Source organism: Myotis brandtii, unplaced genomic scaffold, assembly GCF_000412655.1.
Source record: "Myotis brandtii unplaced genomic scaffold, ASM41265v1 scaffold456, whole genome shotgun sequence".
Lineage (NCBI taxonomy): Eukaryota > Metazoa > Chordata > Mammalia > Chiroptera > Vespertilionidae > Myotis > Myotis brandtii.
Window position 1 is genome coordinate 1,396,937 of NW_005367431.1, and position 19,818 is coordinate 1,416,754.

At 46.9% G+C, this 19,818-nt stretch overlaps 1 protein-coding gene across 1 annotated transcript in view; it reads right to left on the reverse strand.

Annotated features, from left to right (window-relative positions):
• Positions 1–19,818, reverse strand: part of PTPRU (protein tyrosine phosphatase, receptor type, U) — an 82,230-nt gene that overhangs the window by 41,307 nt on the left and 21,105 nt on the right. The window contains exons 6-11 of the mRNA XM_005875242.2: positions 19,196–19,550; positions 7,505–7,813; positions 3,499–3,608; positions 2,965–3,166; positions 2,542–2,644; positions 4–71 (exon numbers count right to left, since the gene is read on the reverse strand). Coding sequence (XP_005875304.1) covers positions 4–71; positions 2,542–2,644; positions 2,965–3,166; positions 3,499–3,608; positions 7,505–7,813; positions 19,196–19,550 — 1,147 coding nt within the window. The remainder of the gene's footprint in view (positions 1–3; positions 72–2,541; positions 2,645–2,964; positions 3,167–3,498; positions 3,609–7,504; positions 7,814–19,195; positions 19,551–19,818) is intronic.

Genomic DNA, 19,818 nt, shown 5'->3' on the forward strand with positions numbered 1-19,818 from the left:
AGCAGTCCTGGCCGCCTGGCTCCCGCCGCAGCCTCCGCGGCCGCTCCTCCTGCACGATCACCTGGTACACACTGGAGGGAGGGGGAGAGCGGGCCAGGTCAGGGGGAGCTATCTGGGGCTGATGGCATGGGCTTTGGGGTCCGGCCCCGCTTGGGGCTAATCTCGGCTCTGCCTCTTACTAGCTGGGCAAGTCATTTAACCCCCGCCCCGCCTCAGTTCCATCCTCTGTAGAATGGGAGTTATCACAGGCCTGTTCCAGGAGGAAGGTGTAAGGAGGAAGGAGGCACGTTTAGCAAGCAGCCAATGCCTATCAGCTGTTATTACTGTAATTGATTGAAGGCTGAATGTGGGCCCTGCTCAGACTCCTCAAAGTGTCCTCCAGAGCCTGCCACGGGTCGGGGAAAACCGGAAACTATAGCCTCAGTCTCCACAGGCATCCGCATGGGCTCCCTTCTGAGCCTCTTAAACCAGAGTTAGACTAGATGCCTTCATTCATTCATTCATTCATTCAGAAGATGTTTACTGAGCTCAGACAATGGGCCCTGTGCTAGGCACCTGGGGATCTAGTCTTCCTGGAAGTGACTTCCTGTTGGGGAGACTGTCACTGAGCAAGCAAACAAGGACACACTAACCCTACACCCCAAATACCCTCCCAACCAGAGGCCGCCGGAGTTTATAGCTCTGAGCCGGACGTCTCACGGTCCTAATGGCTGATAATGTTCCCTGGTCTGTATTCCCTCTGATCTGTGTCTCCTGGTCCCGACTTGTGTATTTCTTTTTATTTATATCACTTTACTGAATGGCCTTTTGCTGTGAGCTCCTCCAAATCCTCTGTGGAACAAAGCCAAGAGTAACTAAATGAATACTGACAAATTTAAAAATTTCCAGTCACAGCCTTGATCACGTCTTGGCCTGTGACACCCCACACTGACAGCCTGCGCTCTGGGAAGTAGAAATGCCTTTGCCTTGCTCTCCAGCTGTTTCTTTTGAGCTTCCAAGTTGTGGGGGAATCACCCCAACATCCTGAGATTTGGGCCACACAGGGTCATTCCCTGTCACTAGTGCGTTGCAAATACCAACCCAGGCCCCTCTCTGCCTCCAATTGCCAGGCTGAATTCAGGCCTCGCCTGGCCCTGAGTCCCACCAGGAGATGATGATAATCAGCATTAGCCATTATGCAGATCAGGAAAGGGAGCTCAGAGAGGTGAAGGGACCTACCCAAGGTTGCACAGCCGTCGTACCTCTCCCTTCTCTATCCCCCTCCCCCACTCTGCCCAGCCTCTTCATCGTCATCCCAGAGGGATGCTGAGCAGGCAGGCTCACAGGAACCCTCCACGGACAAGGAAAGGAGAAGGCTTCCCAATTCCTCCGAGACTCGGGTGCATCAGGGCCCTGAGACTCCTGTAAAAGGCAAAACGCCCCTCAGATGCCCTGACACTTTTCTGGGTCTCCCCTGAAGGTCTGGGAATCCACCTCTGACAGGCTTTGCAGTGGCAAATATGGGGGAGGCAACGCAGGAGAAAAGAGTGGAGGGTAGAGTGAAAAAGTGGGTGTCACGGGTACCTGAGCAACTCACTACCTTCTTGACAGGGCTTGCCATGCCCCTCCCCTGCCCGAATACAAGCTGTCACCCTCTCCCAGTGCACAGACCTTCGTGGAAGGAGGGGGTGGACCAGAGGGGCCGGGAGGCTCTGTGACTTCAAGGAACAGTACTGGCTTTGCAGGCAGACCTGGGAGAGAACCCCAGCTCTACCTCTCACCAGCTGTGTGGCCTTGGGGGCAAGTTCTTTAGGCTCTGAGCCTGTCTCCTGATGCGTAAAATAAGGGAACTAGTACTCCTCCACAGGATGCCATGAGGATATACGTCCGTGCAGGTAAAGTCCCTAGCATGGTGTCTGGCTGGCAGTGAGTATGTGCACATAACCCCACAAACACCCTCATGCTCTCACCTACACACACACTCCCACACCCACAACCATGCATCGCCTACACACATCACATGTCTTTCTCTCACACACCTACTTGTTGCCAGCACCTTCTCCCCAGCAAAGGCAGCCACCATGGGACCAGCAGCCCAGCTTCTTCTGGGGAGAAGGAAATGGAGAAGCCAAGTTCTCGGCCACTCCAGAAAGATGGCGCTATCCAGCTGGCTGCCCAGCCTTCTAGAAAGCCCATCCCTGTGTCTCCCTGGGAAGAACCCTCCAGGAAATAAGCTGAGAAGAAAAAAGGCCCCAGAGTTCTCTTCTCCAAGGTGTCTGAGGGAAGGCCTCTAGAGAAGCCTGGACAGTCACCTCTCCAGGCTGGACACTGACCAGAGAGCTCATGACAATCACCGCCAGACACCCATGGCCTCAGAGGGGCGTGGCTACAGGCATTCTGCCTGCCCATGATCACAGAACATCCTCTTCCGGACGCGCTGAACTCGGAGTGGGAAACTGAGGGAGGACAAGGGTGAGCTGGCCTGCGTGGGGGCTCTGGGTCAGAGCAGGGGCCTCTTCCCTATGGCCCTGACCTCCCGCCCCTCCATCCGGGCTCTCCCACCTGATGGGCGCACCGCGGCCCTGGGCAGGCCTCAGCAGCACGGTGATGGTGTTCTCAGACTCCCCCAGGGGCGACGGCATGTCAGCATAATCAAAGCTGGGAGCTGGGGAAGGGGACAGGAGCGTAAGCACCACCTTCCTGGACCCCTGTCCCTAGATCTCTTCCCCTTCAGACTTAGGCTCCTTGTTCTCTCTCACTTGAGCTTCCCTGACCCCTGACCTCAGCCCTCTCATCCCACTAACCACAGTCTCCTGAGCCCTCTGACTTAACTCTCCCTGACCTCAAACCCTAAATGGTTCCTTTCTCTCAGCCAGGAGCCCACTATAACCACCCCCAGGAGGTCCCCCACACCCCGCCAGTGCCCACGGAACCCCAGAATTCTGAGTCTCCTCCAAAGGGGCCAGGCCAGGGTCCCGAGCTTACCTGAGATGTTGGTGGTGATCTCCGTCAGTGCCGCCTGACCGAAGCCTTTGCCCGTGCGGGCTCGCACGGAGAAGAGGTAGGTGGTGCCTGGGTGCAGGTTGGAGAAGACGTGGTAGGTTTCATTGCGGAGCTTGGAGATGGTACGTCGTGGGCCTGGCACGTTCACCACCGGGTCTGATGACTCGATGCTCTGGTAACTGATCTGGGGCAGGATGGGCACGTAGGCAGACACAGGAATAGGGAGGGCATCATTGGCCCCGTAGCCTCCCACCCATCATGGTTCAGGTGAGCTCGGGATAAGGCTGGGCCAAGGGAGACGCTCAGTGGGACTGTGCACGCCCCCTAGCCCAGGCTGCTGGGCACCTTCACCTCTCTCTCCTACCTTCCGGTCCCGTGTCCCTGTAACCCACAGACTCTGATCATAGCTGAAGGAACCTCAATGATCACTTCTGTCCGCCCACCCTGCACCTCCCTCTCCAAGCTGCGTGCCCGCCTTCCACCAGGGGCCCTCGCTATCATGGGGTCCAAACCCACCTCATACTGAGTGATGAGGCCATTGGGTTCCTGCGGCTCCTCCCACTTGAGGAAGATCATGTCCTCCAGTGGAGTGAAGGTCAGGGACTCGGCCGCAATCCCACCAGGCACTGCGAGGGAAAGGCGGCATGGGCAGGGGGAAGCTGGCTGCGTAGCCAGGTACCTGGATTCACATTCCAGCCTTGCCGTTTCCTAACTGGTACGCTCGCATTACTCGACCTCCCTGAGCCCTCAGTTTCCTCATCAGTGAAATGGAGTGATGATAACTCCTCTCTCGCCAAAACTCAGTGATGCGATATACTTACAGCAGTTTCCTACGGTCCAACCTATTCCTGAGGACTCAGAAAGGGTAGCTGGTGTTTTCATTACTGTGCAGGTTGCATTCAGCTGAGAAGAATGTTTGAATGGTCCTATTTGGACCCAGTTAAGTGGTTTTCAGAAAATATAAACATTTGCCAGGGAAATGAAAACAACTGCATTAGTGGCGGAATTATGGATAGAGATATATTCCTGTCTAAAAATTTCTAATTACACAAACAATATGTTCAATGTAGAAAATCAAAATGAGCATGAGGAAAATTAATGGCACCTACAATTCCATTACCCAAAGAATAATACTGTTAACATTTCAGCATAAACCCTTTTGGGCATGGTTTGGTTTGGTTTTGTCTGCTCTTGTTCACATGTATCATCTTAACAGCAGTCACAGGAATTTCTTCTAGGAAGAGATGGTCTGTTTGGAAAAACACCTTAATAAACCACTATGGGGAAGCTGAGCTCCTAGGGCAGGGGAAAGCAGAAACCAAGGCAACCATCAATGAAAGCCAAAGTGCTCTGTGTGAAAATGCGCAGTTGCCAAGGCAACACCACCCCCCACCCGCCAAAATGATACAAGGCAAAAGACAATTCCAAGTGTTGGTGAGGAGGCAGAGCAACGGGAATTTTCACACAACTGCTAGTGGGAGTATATACTGATGCAACCACTTGGGGAAACTGGATCTAGCCACCTATGATGGACACACCCATCAGAAATGTGTAAATCTACTCCCAAAAAAATCTACAAGGATTTTTCTTTACAGCACAATTTAAAATAGCTGAACACTGGACACAACTGAAATGCCCAACAAGAGTAAACAGGATAAATAAATGTGGTATCTTCACATAATGGTCTATTTAGCAATGAGAATAAATTCTATAGAACTGTACACGCAACATGGCTGAATCTCTCAAGCCAAAGGTTGAGAGAAAGAAGCCAGCCTTTTTACAGTGTATGAAAAGATTACACACTGTATGCTTCCACTGATAGGAAATTCAGAGCCAAGCAGAATTTAATCTATGGCATTACAGGTCAGGATGATGGTGACTCTTGGGAGGTTGTGAGTGGGAGGAGCTCCCAGGAACCGGTGATGCTATCTCTTGGTCTGGGTGTGGGTTATCCTGATGTGTGCCGTCTGTGAGAATTCACTGAGCTGACCACTTGATAGAAGCGTACGTTCTGTAAGTATTATAGTAATACTTACATGAAAAGCATAAAATGTTAAATAACGAGCAGTTACTGGAGGGAGGGAAAGGAGAGGGGCAGAGAAAAAAGGAAGAAGGCCAAGCAGTCCAAGTGAGGCCTGGTCAGAATGGGGTGAAACCACAATATACCTTGGGGGGAGAAGAGCAGAGGTCAAAAGATTTTAAGAACAGAGTAATCTGATGTTGAACTTGAGGTTATTTGTTCAGGGTAGCTGAGTATGTCACCTCAAAATATGCCACTTTGGCATAAGGATTATTTGGAGCTGAATTGAGAGGGGAATTGAGGAAAAACAGATACAGCAGGTCCTTGAATAAAGTCCTTTCATTCAACATTGTTCATTATAATGCTGATCAGAAAAAAAAAAAATGATCAATTCCTGGCCGGGGCCACTGTCTTTGTGGAGTTTGTTCTCCCCATGTCTGTGTGGGTTTTCTCTGGGTATTCCAGTGTCTCCCCATGTCCCCAAGCTATGTGTGTGAGGTGAGTGCTGTGTCTCAATGGTCCCAGTGAGTGCATGTGATGTGCCCTAAGATGGAAGAGCGTCCTGTCCAGGGTGGGGTCTTGCCTTGGGCCATGAGTTCCAGCTCCCTCGACCCTGAACTGTAATAAGTGGGTTGAAAAAACAATTATCTTACTTGTTTTTAATCATCTTTTTATTTTATTTTTTTTTAATATATTTTATTGATTTTTTACAGAGAGGAAGGGAGAGGGATAGAGAGTTAGAAACATCGATGGGAGAGAAACATCGATCAGCTGCCTCCTGCACACCTCCCACTGGGGATGTGCCCGCAACCAAGGTACATGCCCTTGACCGGAATCGAACCCGGGACCCTTCAGTCTGCAGGCCGATGCTCTATCCACTGAGCCAAACCAGTCAGGGCTTTAATCATCTTTTTAAAACGTATGTATAGCTTACATTTATTTGAATGTTTAATATTAGAAGTGTTTGGGGTCATTAACCAGAAATACGCCATAGGAACTTAAACTTTGTTTATATCAATTAAGCCTCTGGTAAAACTGGTTGTGTTATAGGTTGTTTCACTTAAAGTCACAGTTTCCAAGAACTTATCAACGATGTTAAGTAAGGACTATACAAGAAAAGTTCCCTGCCCTCCCCTATTTGCCTAAAAGAAGGACATAAATTTGTAAAGGTGCCCCCCTCCCTCTCTACCCAGAAGGAACGAAGTTAATCATTGAGACAACTCTAGACTAGAAGAATCTATACAAACTTTACTAACTAGCCCTTATCTAGTTTCCCCATATTTTTGCCTTCGCATAATTTGCTGGTCCTAAAAAGGTCCTTTTCCTTTGTCTTGTCACTTCTCTAAAAATTCATTGTTCTTTTGTTAAGATGCCATATAAGCCCAAGTTCTAACCACCCCTTTGAATTACTCATCACTGAGCACTCACTCCCACATGTATGTGCAAGGCACATGGTAATAAACTCGTTTTCCCTTGTTAGTCTGTCTTTTCTCAGTCCAATTTATAGGGCCCCAGCCAACAGTGGGAAGGGAAAAAAAAGTTCACTTTTTCCTTCTCTACATTTGCTGGAAACACTGGCTGAGTCGATTCACCTCTCTGAGCCTTAGTGTCCTCAGCTTCAAAATGAAATAATAATAGACCTTCCTCCTAGGATGGTTGTGAAATGTAAGATAATGTGTGCACAGTACGTGAGACAACAGCTAATAGGAAACAGGCCCTACAAAATATTAGGTATGAGTTTGTTTTAATAACACAGTTCACCTCCTAAGAGGGAAGACACGGATTACCAATACCAGGAATGAAAAGGGGGATATCACATAGACCCTATGGACATTAAATAAATGTAATAAGAGACTATTATAATCAACTTATAACAAGAAATTTGACAATTTAGGTAAAATGTAAAATGAACAAATACCTTAAAACACAGTACACCAAAACTAATATTTAAAAAAATCTGAATATCCCAAAATCTATTTTTAAAATTAAAACTGTTGCCCTGGCCAGTATGGCTCAGTGGATAGAGCATCTGCCCATGGACTGAAGGGTCCGAGGCTCGATTCTGGTCAAGAGCACGTACCTCAGTTGCAGGCTCAGTCCCCTGCCCTGGTTGGGGCCGGTGCAGGAAGCAACCAATCAATGTGTCTCTCTCACATCCATGTTTCTGTCTGTCTCTTCCCCTCCCTTCCACTCTCTCTAAAAAAATCAGTGGAAAAATATCCTCGGGTGAGGATTAACAAAAAACAAAAAACTGTTATGTAAAAACACTGCCACAAAGAAAGCTCCAATGGCTTCACTGCTGAATTCTTCCAAACATTTAAGGAAGAAATTATACCAATTAACCCAAAGGCTTCCAGAGAATAAATATTAGCTCTCATGACTTTGTTGTTATAGAGTTGGTTTAATCCTAAGCAAAAAAATTTCCTATATGCATTTCAGTCTCAGACAGGGGGTGTCTGTAGGAGGCACGGAAGGCCCGGGAATCAGGGCTGGGGATCTTACCGTCCTCGTCTGTCTGGAAGGTGACCTCCTTGCCTTCTTTGCGCCCCTCGGGGTTGGTGAGCACGAGGCGCACGTGAACGTTCCGGTAGGGCAGCAGGTTCTTGATGGTGTAGCGGCTGACACCCCGCTCCATCTTCACACACTCCCGCACCGTCTGGTTGTGGCTGCTGCCCAGGATGTAGTGATAGCACAGGGACACGGTGTAGGTGTGGCACCGCGTCACATTGTAGCCCAGTGGTTCCCACTGCAGCGTCAGCTGGCGGGCCTGGATCTCAGCGAAAGCCAGGCCTTTGGGGGCCCTCATGGGCTCTGGAACACCCGGAAAACAGAGAAGGCAGAGGAAAGGGGGAGAGAAGAGGAAGATTAATCAGAGAGAAAACATCTCAGTCAGCTGACTGAAATCATCCCTCCTGTGTCCCCAAGAGCTCAAGGGACCCCCTAGAAGTAAGAGTGTATGTTCTGGAGTCAGGTGGGGCCACATCCGAATCCTGGCTCTGCCTCTTGCAGCCGCAACCACTGGCTGAGACGCTCCACCTCGATGAGCCTTGGTTTCCTCAGCTTCAAAATGAGATAATAATAAGCCCTACCTCACAGAATGGTTGTGAAGTTTAAGGTAATGCATGCCAAGTACATGCAACAAAAGCCGATACACAACAGGCCCTACAAACTATTAGCTATACTTTTGTTTTAATAACACAGTTCACCTCCTATTTCCTGGACCACCTCAGGCCAGTCTGAATCAACCTATTGCTGTATTTTTCTTAGGTGATTAAGTCCAAAGTTGTTCTGAAATATATGATACAATAATATTTAGAAATCAGGATGATAAAGGAAAGGAGAGCCAAACAGTTAAATAATGCCAGAGAATGTTAGGGAAACAGAAATGCATGCCATTAAGTCCTAGCGGGGGAAGGGGGGAATCCTAAATATAAGATTCAAATTGGGTGGTGAGTTCCCTGGCTGCCAAAGCAAAAAGGGAAATATAATGTTATGTAAGGATAATAAAGTAATAGCAGTTGACATTTACTGGGGGCTTTGTATATGCCAGTCGTTGTTTGAGAGCCTTTAAAATGCTTTATTTCATTTAATCCTCACTATAATCCAATAGGCAGGTGCTATTATTAGCCCTGTCCTAAAGACGTGGAAATGGAGGCACAGAGAGATTAAGTGACTTTCCCACAGTTACATAGACAGTAAGGGGTAAAGCTGAGATCTACACCAGGACAGGCTGGCTCCAGAATCCACTATCTTAAACCACTACCCAGCCTCCCTTTTAGGAATTCACTGTCCAAAAAAAAAAAAAAATTACCTCAGGAGAGACAGCTACCCAAACAAGAGAAAGGAACATGTTACAGCTTCTTGATGATTCTGTGGGGCCCGAAAGTTGTCCCCATTTTATAAATTAAAGTACTGAGGTCTCGCCCTGGCTGGCGTGGCTCAGTTGGGTGAGCGTTGTCCCATGCAGCGAAGGGTTGCTGGTTCACTTCCCAGTCAGGCACATGCCAGGTTGTGGGCTCAATCCCTGATGGGGGTTGTGCAGGAGGCAGCCAATCGATGTTCTGCTCGCACATCAATGTTTTTCTCTCTCTCTCTCTCTCCCTCTCCCTTCCTGTCTCTCTAAAAATCTATTTTAAAATCTTAAAAATAAAAGGCAACAACTGAGGCTTCTGAAGGGAAGCCAGGATGGACCCCAGGGGCTCAGCCCCCCGTCCTGCATTGGCATTAACCAGCTGCATGACCTCAGGCAAATCTCTGGGCCTCGATTTCCTCGCCTGTAAAATGAGCAAAGAGGCCAAGATCACTTGTCAGGATCCTTTTCTCTCTTGCACCCTGATTCTGTGAAATGTAGTTTCAATACCTTCAAGTTCTCTGAGTACCTGCAAGGTGTCCCCAGTTAGAGGACCTCAGGACACACCTTAAGGAACAGGTGAGGGTACTGCTGCTTGGCCTCCTACGAGGATTCAGTGTGTCCCTGTCATCATTTGTTACATGAGTAATGTGCTCAGGATGCACTTTACAAAGAAGATGCAAAGGGAAGCATCACCCCAGGTTGCTCTTTACTCAGACACGTGGGTAGTCCAGCGTTAGAGGCTGGCCCCAAGTACAGCACAATACAACTTTCTGTTTCCACCCCGGCGCTCTCCTTTCTTCCTTGAGCCACAGGCAAACTGCGTGTCTGCAGTCCTAGATCTGGCCTCCAAAGAGATAGTTCAGCACCTGCGAGGAGCAAGGCCCACCCCTTGGCTTCTTACAGTCTGGTTCCCTTCTCCCCACAAGCATGGCAGACCCTATCCCCATCCGTCAAGGACATGAAAGGGCTGGCTCCCACTGCTCGCTGCAACCTGCGGGCTGCTGGCTGAGAGCCTACGTCCTGAACTTAAATTTTCTTCCCCGTTCCTGGCCCACATAGATTTTCCTAATGTTTTTCTATGTGGCTTTGTTTTAACCCATCATTCTTACGTGTCTGGGGTGGAGGGGGCGGACTCTGTGTATACTCACTCTGCTCTCTTGTTCAGAGGTCGTAGCTGTATTCCCTGACTTTCTGGCTCTGGTCCTGGCTGTCCCATGTGTACTGTCCCAAGGCGGCTATGGGAGCCAACGGACCGCTGCTTATTGGCACTAATGAGAGCAGGTCTCGGTCCCTGCCGCTCTACTCACACCATCCCTACCCCCGGGAGCACCTGCCCCACATTCCTTTCCATCCTCCCTGCTGCCTTTGCCCTCCTGCAGATTCAGAGAAGGGCATGGGACGCTCAGTGTAAACTGGTGACACAGTCTGGGCAGGGACTATGACAAACGGGGCAATAAGCATCCCATCCAAAAAGGGCAGCTGCCGCCCAGCTCCAGGCGATGTTGCCAGGCAGGCCCACAGGCTCAGGGTTGCCAGATCCTCATTTTTTTAAAGAGAAGCCAGAAATTTAGATTTGTATGTGAAACCTCCAGATTTTTAAGCACTGGCGACCTGCTCAGGTTCTTTACGACCGCTTTGCAGGGCACAAAATAGCAACCTCTAACTGGGAGGATGAAACGTCCACCCTCCCACTGGGGCATCTCATTCTCCACCAGCTGTGTTAGCCTTCCCCCACCTCGCTAGACTGAGGGGTCTTTGAAAAGAAAGCTCACTTTTCTCTTCACCCCCCACCCTGACCAAATCTGGGCAGATCCAGAGGCTCAAATAGTTTGTTGACTAGAGACTGATATGTTGATTGAGGGGTGTGAATTCATGAGTCTCTCTGTGTTTCCAAAAACCATCTGGCACCCAGACACACTCTCTTCAGCTGCCAGCACACGTTGGCAAAACAGAACATGGGGCCCTCAAAGCCCCATCCCTCTAAATTCCACAGGGCTACAGGCCACTCGGAGATCAAGGGTCAAAATGCACATTAAAACAACGAGGCTAACGGTTAACATCTGTTAAATTAGTCCAAGTGTGTTTATTTTAATAATGCTAATGAGGATACAATAACCCTGAGCCATTCAGCTGTTTCTGGTGGAAGGGACTCTGAAGTAGGGTAGGGTGCTCCAAACTCCAAATCCTACATCTACCCCTTCTTAGTTCTGTAGCTTCAGGCAAGTGACTCAACTCTTTGGACGTGTGGTCCTTGACTGGAAAAAAATGGAGATAACACGTACTTTTTGAAGAGCAAGTGTGAGAATTACGTAAGATGGGTCAAACTGCCCAGCCCATATTCATGAACTAATATGTGTGCACTAAGGTGAGATACTGATAGCAGTATAAATTAGGACCATTTTTTAAAGCGATATATGTCGCCTGGCCATCATGGCTCAGTGGTTGAGCATCGACCTATGAACCAGGAGGTCATGGTTCAATTCCCAGTCAGGGCACATGCCTGGGTTATGGGCTCGATCTCCAGTGTGGGGTGCGCAGGAAGCAGCCGGTCAATGATCCTCTCTCATCATTGATGTTTCTATCTCTCTCTCCCTCTCCCTTCTTCTCTGAAATCAATAAAAATATTTTTTTTAATTAAAAAAAAGCCGAAACCGGTTTGGCTCAGTGGATAGAGCGTCGGCCTGCGGACTGAAAGGTCCCAGGTTCGATTCCGGTCAAGGGCATGTACCTGGGTTGCGGGCACATCCCCAGTGGGAGATGTGCAGGAGGCAGCTGATCAATGTTTCTCTCTCATCGATGTTTCTGGCTCTCTATCTCTCTCCCTTCCTCTCTGTAAAAAATCAATAAAATATATTTTTTTAAAAAAATTTTAAATAAAGCAATATATGCCAAAGCCCTTTCTTAGACCACTCCTGTCTATTTATCCTAAAGAAAACTGGGGAAGGAAATAAAGTGCGCTAAGCACTGTTTCAATGTAGTATTATTTATATAGGAATCTAGAAACAAATAGTCCAGCAATATGGAGACACTCAACAGAGTTCTGCAGCCAATAAACATAATTATAAACAACATAACCCATGTAACAACCTCAAGCAAAGGAAGCAGAATACAAATGCTTTCTACATCCCAATGACAAGGGTGTAAAAATGTGTACTGTAGACATATGGGCAGAGATTTGAAGAAGACAGAAAAACTAAAACAGCTGTTGGGCTAGGATGCTGAGATTCAGAGCGATTTTTAAAAATGCCTTCTACTGACATTATATTATTGTTTTTATGGCAAATAATACTGTGGGAGGAGAGTGTCAGGGGGATAGAGGAGATGACAACACAGCTGGCCAACAACAAAACAACCCCCGGCCAAGGCACCTAAGCAAGGAGGGGGTGGTTATGTCAACGACGAGAAGCATGTAATTTAAAGGGGCAGGATGAGCTGTTTGGGTCCTGCCCGAGCTTCCATCCTGGCCAACCTGTGGGAAGTGTTTAGCAGTGCCTGGCACAAAGTGGGCGCTCAGCCCATGAAGGCAGCTGTTTTGTTGTTGTTTCAAACAGTGGATTGCAAATCAGTGCATTCGAACTTTGGTTCTGACTCTAACTATGGACTCACTGTGTAGATTTGGGCAAGTGACTAAATCTCCAAATCTCAATTTACTCATCTGTAAAATGGGATTAACAGCGGTCACCAGGAAACCTGGTTTCTTTTATTTTTTTATTTCAGAGAGGAAGGGAGAGGGAAAGATAGAAACATCAATGATGAGAAAGAATCATTGATCAGCTGCCTCCTGCCACCCCTCACTAGGGATCAAACCCGCAAGCCGTGCACGTGCCCTGACCGGGAATCAAACCGCGAGCTCCTGGTTCATATCAAAAGTCGATGCTCAACCACTGAGCCATGCCAGCCGGGCGGAAACCTGGTTGTTAACCCACCGTGTGATCACAGGCAAGTGCCTGCCCCTCTCTGGGTTTCAGTTCCCCATCTGTACACTAGGGGGGATTCTCTCTGGACCCCTAGCTCTGATTTTGTTTATTCTAAGTACCTGACCAGAACTGGCTTTGAAGAATTCAAAACGCCATAAAATGACAGTTGTCACTGACTGGGTGCTTCCTGCGAGGTGGGCACTGTATTTCCCATGCATTTAATGCATTTGTATGCAATTACCTGCATTGAACTCAAACACTGGAGGGTCCATGTTCAGGCTTCACAAGTCCTCCCTTCCATCTACACTTATTTCCTAGAAATCTAAGGACTAAGTCTGGGGTTCTCAGCCTTGGCATTATCGACATTTTGGAATAGATGATTCTTTGCTGTGGGAGCTGTTTGTGCGTGATAGGCTGTGCCGCAGCTTCCCCTGCTTCCTCCCCCCTTTCATGCCATCAGCACCCCAACCCCAGTTGTGACAACCAATATGTCTCCAGACACTGCAAATGTCTCCTGGAAGACAAATCACCCCTGGTTGGGAGCCACCAGCCTGGAAGACCTCATCCAGTCGCATGGCTTTCAATACCATCCACACCACGTCTATACCGACGAAATTCAAATTTGTATCTGAACTCCACACTCATAAATCCACCTGCCTGATGGATATCTCCACTGGCCGTCTACATCAACAGTTTCAACACAGAGCTCCTGTCTACGAACCCCCGGCACAGCTGCTCCTCCCGAAGTCTGCTCCTTCACAGTAAGTGACAACTCCATCCTTCCAGCGGCTCAAACAAAACACCTTGGAGCCATCCCTGACTTCTCTCTCTTCCCGTCTCTCTCGATGCATTTCCAATCCGTCAGCAGGCGCAGGTAGCTCTACCTTCAGCATGAACCCAGCATCTAACCACTTTTCACTACCTCCACCCTTCCTCCCAGCTCTCAGCCTCCGCCATTTCTATACTGACTGCTGCAGTGGCTTCTTCACTGGTCCCTCCTCTGGTCCCCTTCCCCTCCTAGAGTCTATGCTCCAGAATCATCCTTTTAAACAAAGCAGGTAAGGTCACTGCTGCTCTCCAGACCCCACAGTGGCTCCCCAGCTCACTCAAAGGGAAATGGCCCTGAGCCCCACATCCCCAGTGTGGTCATGACCTCCTCTCCTGCCCTCTCCCCCTCACTCACTAGCCTGCAGCTACACTGGTCTCCTTGCTGCTCCTCACACATGCCAAGCATGCTCCAGCCTAGACTGAGCTTACTATTCTCGGTCAGCCTGGAACGCAAACCCCCCCCCCCCCCCCCCAATGCCTCCAGCTTCCTGCATGGCCCAGGCCTCACCTCCTTCCGGTCTCTGCTAAAATGTCACCTTCTCAGTAAACTAGACTCTGGAGCCTTTTTAAAATAACAATCCTCCTACCGCCACCCCGCCGCCACCCCCCCCCCCCCCCCTTTTTTTATTATCATTTGACAAACTATGTATTTCGTTGTTTACTGTCTCCTCCCACCAAAATGTGAGTTCCACATGCAGAACTCTCACGCTAGTAACCTTTGTCTGTCTTGGTCCCAGTCCTAAACCCCTCACAGCTATAATAGTACCTGACACATTATAGGCACTCAATAGCCTTTTTTTTTAATGAATCTTCACACTCTGTATGGTAAAATTATTCCCGTTTTATAAAACAAGGGAACTAAAGTTCCAAGAGGCTCAGTAACCCGACCCAGATCCCTCAGCTAGAAAGTAATTCCCACTGGAATACTCCGGCCCACCCCCCAAGGGTCTCCCCAAATATAGCATTTAACTGGATTTTAGATGGTTCCCAGATCAGCTTTTAAAAACACAAGAATATGAATGGCAAAAATAAATAAATAAATCTCAACCTAAACCTTGTACCTTATCCAAAGATTAACTCAAAATGGATTATGGACTTAAGTGTAAAAAGTAAAACTATTTTATCCCTAGCCAGTTTGGCTCAGTGGATAGGGCATCAGCCTGTGGACTGAAGGGTCCCAGGTTCAATTTCGGTCAAGGGCACATGCCGGGGTTGCGAGCTCGATCCCCAGTGGGGAGAGGGGGCGTGCAGGAGGCAGCCAATCAGTGATTCTCTCTCATCATTGATATTTCTATCTCCCCATCTCCCTTCCTCTCTGAAATCAATAAAAATGTATATTTTAAAAAAAACACTATTTTTACACTTTTAGGGGGGGGAAAACACAGGAGAAAATCTTTGGAATCTAGGGTTAGGCAAGGAGTTCTTAAACTTGACATCAAAAGCACAATTAATAAAAGAAAATTTTTATAAATAGGCCTCATCAAAATTAAAAGTGGTTGTTCTGTGACAGACCAGGTAAAGAGGATAAAAAGACAAGTTAAAAGCTGGGAGAAAAGTATTTCCAAACTACATATCCAACAAAAGGACTAGTATCTAGAATGTGTAAATACCTCTCAAAACTCAACAGTAAAATATGAATAATCCACTCAGAAAATGGGCAAAGACACAAACAATTCACCAAAGAGGAATGCAGATGGCAAATAGCACATGAAAAGATGTTCAACATCACTAGGCATTAAGGAGATGCAAATTAAGACCAGGATGGCATATTACTATACACCTCTCAAAATGGCTAAAATGACAAAAATTATGACACCACCAAATTTTGGCAAGGATGCAGAAAATTGAATCACTCATACATTGCTGGTGAAAATGTAAAATATATAGGCATTCTGGCAGTTTCTGATAAAACTAAATATGCCCTTAGCATATGACCCATCAGCAGAGTCCTTGGGCATTTATCCCAGAAAAATGAAAGTTTATGTTCATGAAAAACCGATACACAAATGCTCATAGCAGCTTTACTTGTAATAGCCAAAAAGTGGTACCAGTCCAGATGTCTTTCAACCGGTGAAAGGTTAAACAAAGTGTGGTATATCCATATCATAGAATACTACTCAGCAATAAAAAAGAATAAATTACTGATATACACAACAACCTGGATGAATCTCCAGGGAATTATATTGAACAAAAAAAAACCAATCTCAGTGCCAAGACAATTCAATGGGGAAAGAATAATCTTTTCAATACATGGTTCTGGGCCCCTAGCTGATGTGGCTCAATTAGTTGAGCATCATCCCATGCACCAAGAGGTTAAATTCCTGATCAGGGCACATGCCTGGGTTTCAGGCTCGATCCTCAGTAGGGGGTGGACAGGAGGCTGCTGATAGATATGTCTCTCTCCCTCTCCCTTCCTCACTCTCTAAAATCAATAAAAACATATATAAAAACTGCTAAAGTCATCTTCTAAAGTAAATAAATTAAATAATAAATAAATAGTGTTGGGACAACTGGACATCCACATGCAAAAGAATAATGCTGGGCCGAAACCGGTTTGGCTCAGTGGATAGAGCGTCGACCAGCGGACTGAAAGGTCCCAGGTTCGATTCCGGTCAAGGGCATGTACCTGGGTTGCGGGTATTAAAAAAAAAAAAGAAGAATGCTGGACCCTTACCTCACACCATATACAAAAATGAACTCAAAATGGATCAAGGGCCTAAATGTAAGAGCTAAAACTATAAAACTCCTAGAAAAAATAGAGGTAAATCTATTAGGTTAGGCAGTAGTTTGTTATTTTTGTTTTAGATGGGACATCAAAAGCACAAACAATAAAAGAAAAAATATATAAATTGGGCTTCATCAGAATTAAAAACTTTTGTGCTTCAAAAGACACCATCAAGAAAGTTAAAAGACAACCCACAGAATGGAAGAAAATGTTTGCAAATACATCTGATAAAGGTTTAGCATCTATAATATATGAAGAACTAGAGGCCCAGTGCACAAAATTCTGCACTCGGGGGGAGGGACCCTCAACCCGGCCTGTGCTCTCTCTCAGTCCAGGACCCCTCGCTCCTTACCACCCGCCTGCTCGCTGCTCCTTAGCACTGCTGCGGAGGCGAGAGAGGCTCCCGCCACCGCCATTGCACTTGTCAGCTGTGAGCCCAGCTTCTGGCTGAGCGGTGCTCCCCCTGTGGGAGCACACTGACCACCAGGGGGCAGCTCCTGCAATGAGCATCTGTCCCCTGGTGGTCGATATGCTGATTAGCCAATGGGAAGGGTAGCGGTCGTACGCCAATTACCATGTTTCTCTTTTATTAGTGTAGATTCCTACAACTCAATAACAACAACAAACTTAAAAATAGGTAAAGGGTTTGAGTAGATACTTCTACAGAGAAGACATACCAATGACCAATAAGCACATGAAAAAAATGTTCATTATCATTAACCATCAGGGAAATGCAAATCAAAACCTCAATGAGATACCACTTCATACCCCCTAGGAGGGTTATTAATAAGAAGACAGATAATAAATGTTGACAAGAATATAGAGAAATTGAAACCCTCATATACTACTGATAGGAATGTAAAACAGTGCAGCTGTTCCTCAAAGGTTAAACATAGTTACCATATGAAATATACTCTATATAACCAGAAGAAATAAAAACATATGTCCACCAAAAACCTGTACATGAATATTCATAGCAAAACTGTTCATAATAGCCAAAAAGTATAAACAATCCAAATGTCCATCAACTGGTGAATGGATAAATTATGGTATTGTCCATATAACAGAATATTATTCAGCAATAAAAAAGGAATCGAGTACTGATATATACCACAAGGTGGATAAACCTTAAAAACATTATCCTAGGTGAATGGAGCCAGTCACAAAAAATAACTGTATATTGTAAGATTTCATTTATATAAACTGTTCACAAAAAGGTAAATATGGATTTTTGTAAATATAAGCACATGAAGAAAGCCACACCGACAAAGTAAATGAGTGGTTGCCTGGTGTTGGAGGTGTTAGGAAGAAATGAGGGGTGGACTACTAAAAGATACAAGGTTTCCTCTGGGGATGATGAAAATGTTCTAAAGTTGATTGTGGTGATGGTTGCACAACTCTGTGAATATGCTAAAATCCACTGAATTGTACATTCTAATGATTGAATTGTATGAGATGTGAATTATATCTCAATAAAAATGGTACCAAATTTAAAAATCAATTCCAAAAGGTTATATACTGTATGATTTCATAAATTATATAACTTTTTAAATATGTTTTTATTGATTTTAGAAAGAGAAGAAGGGAGAGGGAGAGGAAGATAGAAACATCAATGACAGAGAAACATTAACACGTTGTCCCCTGCTGGGGATTGAGCCCAAAACCCAGGCATGTGCCCTGACATCTTAGTGCATGGGTCGACTCAAGCACTGAGCCACACTGGCAGGACTATATAATATTTTTGAAATGACAAAATTTTAGAAATGAAGGACAGATTAGTGGTTCTCAGGAGTTGTGGTGGAAGAAGGAATGGAGGTGAGTGTGGATATAAAAGAACACTACCCAGGATTCTTAAGTTGATTGAACTGTTCAGTATCTAGGTTTGTGGCAAATACACAAACCTACACATGTGATAAAAGCTAACAGAACTAAATACACACACACACACACACACAAATGGCAACACGTGAAACTGGAGAAGTCTGAATAAGATCTGTGGGTTGTATCACTGTCAATATCTTGATTGTGATATTATACTACAGTTTTGGGAAATGTTACCATTGCAGGAAATGGGTAGCCTGTATAGGGAATTCTCTCTTTTGTCTTACAACTGCATATAAATCTGTAATTATTATAATGAAAAATCCAATTAAAAACAAATGCTTAAATCACAGAGTGAGAAAATTGTTTTGTTCTCAATTTCTCTTCAGATTAAAAATAATGGCTTCTCTGGTGCAGGTGTGCCATCACTCCTAGCAGACGCTTCAGCCCTTCAACATGGAAGAGCAATGCCCAGGCAAGAGACTCCAGCTACAATTTAATAACACACTTTCTTCATTTGGTGGTGTTAAGTTGTTTATTTTATCTAGGAAACATAATGTCGAATTATGGACACAGAGTCTGGAGCCAGCCAGGCAAGGGTTCCAATGCCAGTTCCTCCACTTACTAGCTCTGGGCCAGTAACCTAACATCTTTGTACCTCATTGATTTTTCACTCTCTCTCCCTCTCCCTTCCTCTCTCTCTAAAATTTTTCACTCTCTCTATAATTTTTCATCTATAAAATGAATATGAACAGTATTGCTATGAATATTCGTGTACAGGTTTTTGTGTGTTGTGAGTTTTAAATCACTAAGAGAGAAAGAGAGTGAGTGTGTGTGTGTGTGTGTGTGTGTGTGTGCGCGCGCGCGCGCACGCGCGCACGTACATGTGCGTTATGTGTCTGGCACAAAGTGTTAGCTATTATTATCTTTACCATAACAAGGACTGAGGAAAAATCACGTTTTAGAAAGTTTTAGAAGCACAGCTGCAGGCCATACTACCTCTCAGAATGCGCCAGTTCCCCGCTTGGATGCCCGGAGCCCATACTCACCTGCGCACTTGGTGCGGCTGACCAGGGGCGGCCCGGGGCGGCCAGTGCCACCGTCCCCCGGGCGCGTGAGGAGCACGCTGATCTCGTACTCGGTGTCGGGGTCCAGGTGCCACAGCTTGTAGGTCTGCAGGTTGACCGCGTGCACCTCTGCCCACGGGCCGCGCGCCATGCGGTACTCAATCTCCTTGCGCACGATCGGCCCATCGCCAATGATGGAGTTGGTGTTGAGCTGGATGATGAGGTAGGTGGGACCTGCGCGCAGCAGCTGCGGGGGCGCGATGGGAGTGGGGGGCTCTACGAGGACATGGGGTAGAGGCGGAGCCAACGGATGCTGCTGTGAGGTCCCGGGCCCCAGCTCCGCATCCCATCACACCCAAATCCCAAGCGTCCTCCCAGGCCTTTCATGCAACCCCCAGGCCCTCAGCCAGAACGCTTCCCCGCCCCCATTAAATGCCCAGGACGATGAAGGGCCCCCCACCCCAAAGTCTGACCCCAGCCTCACCTCTCAGCCCACACCCTCTCCCTCACTCCCCTCGATCCCCAAGTCCTCGCCTCCAGGAGCTGATCGAAATCCTATTCTGGTTAACCCACGGTCCCTACGGCCTGGCACCACCTTACCGGTT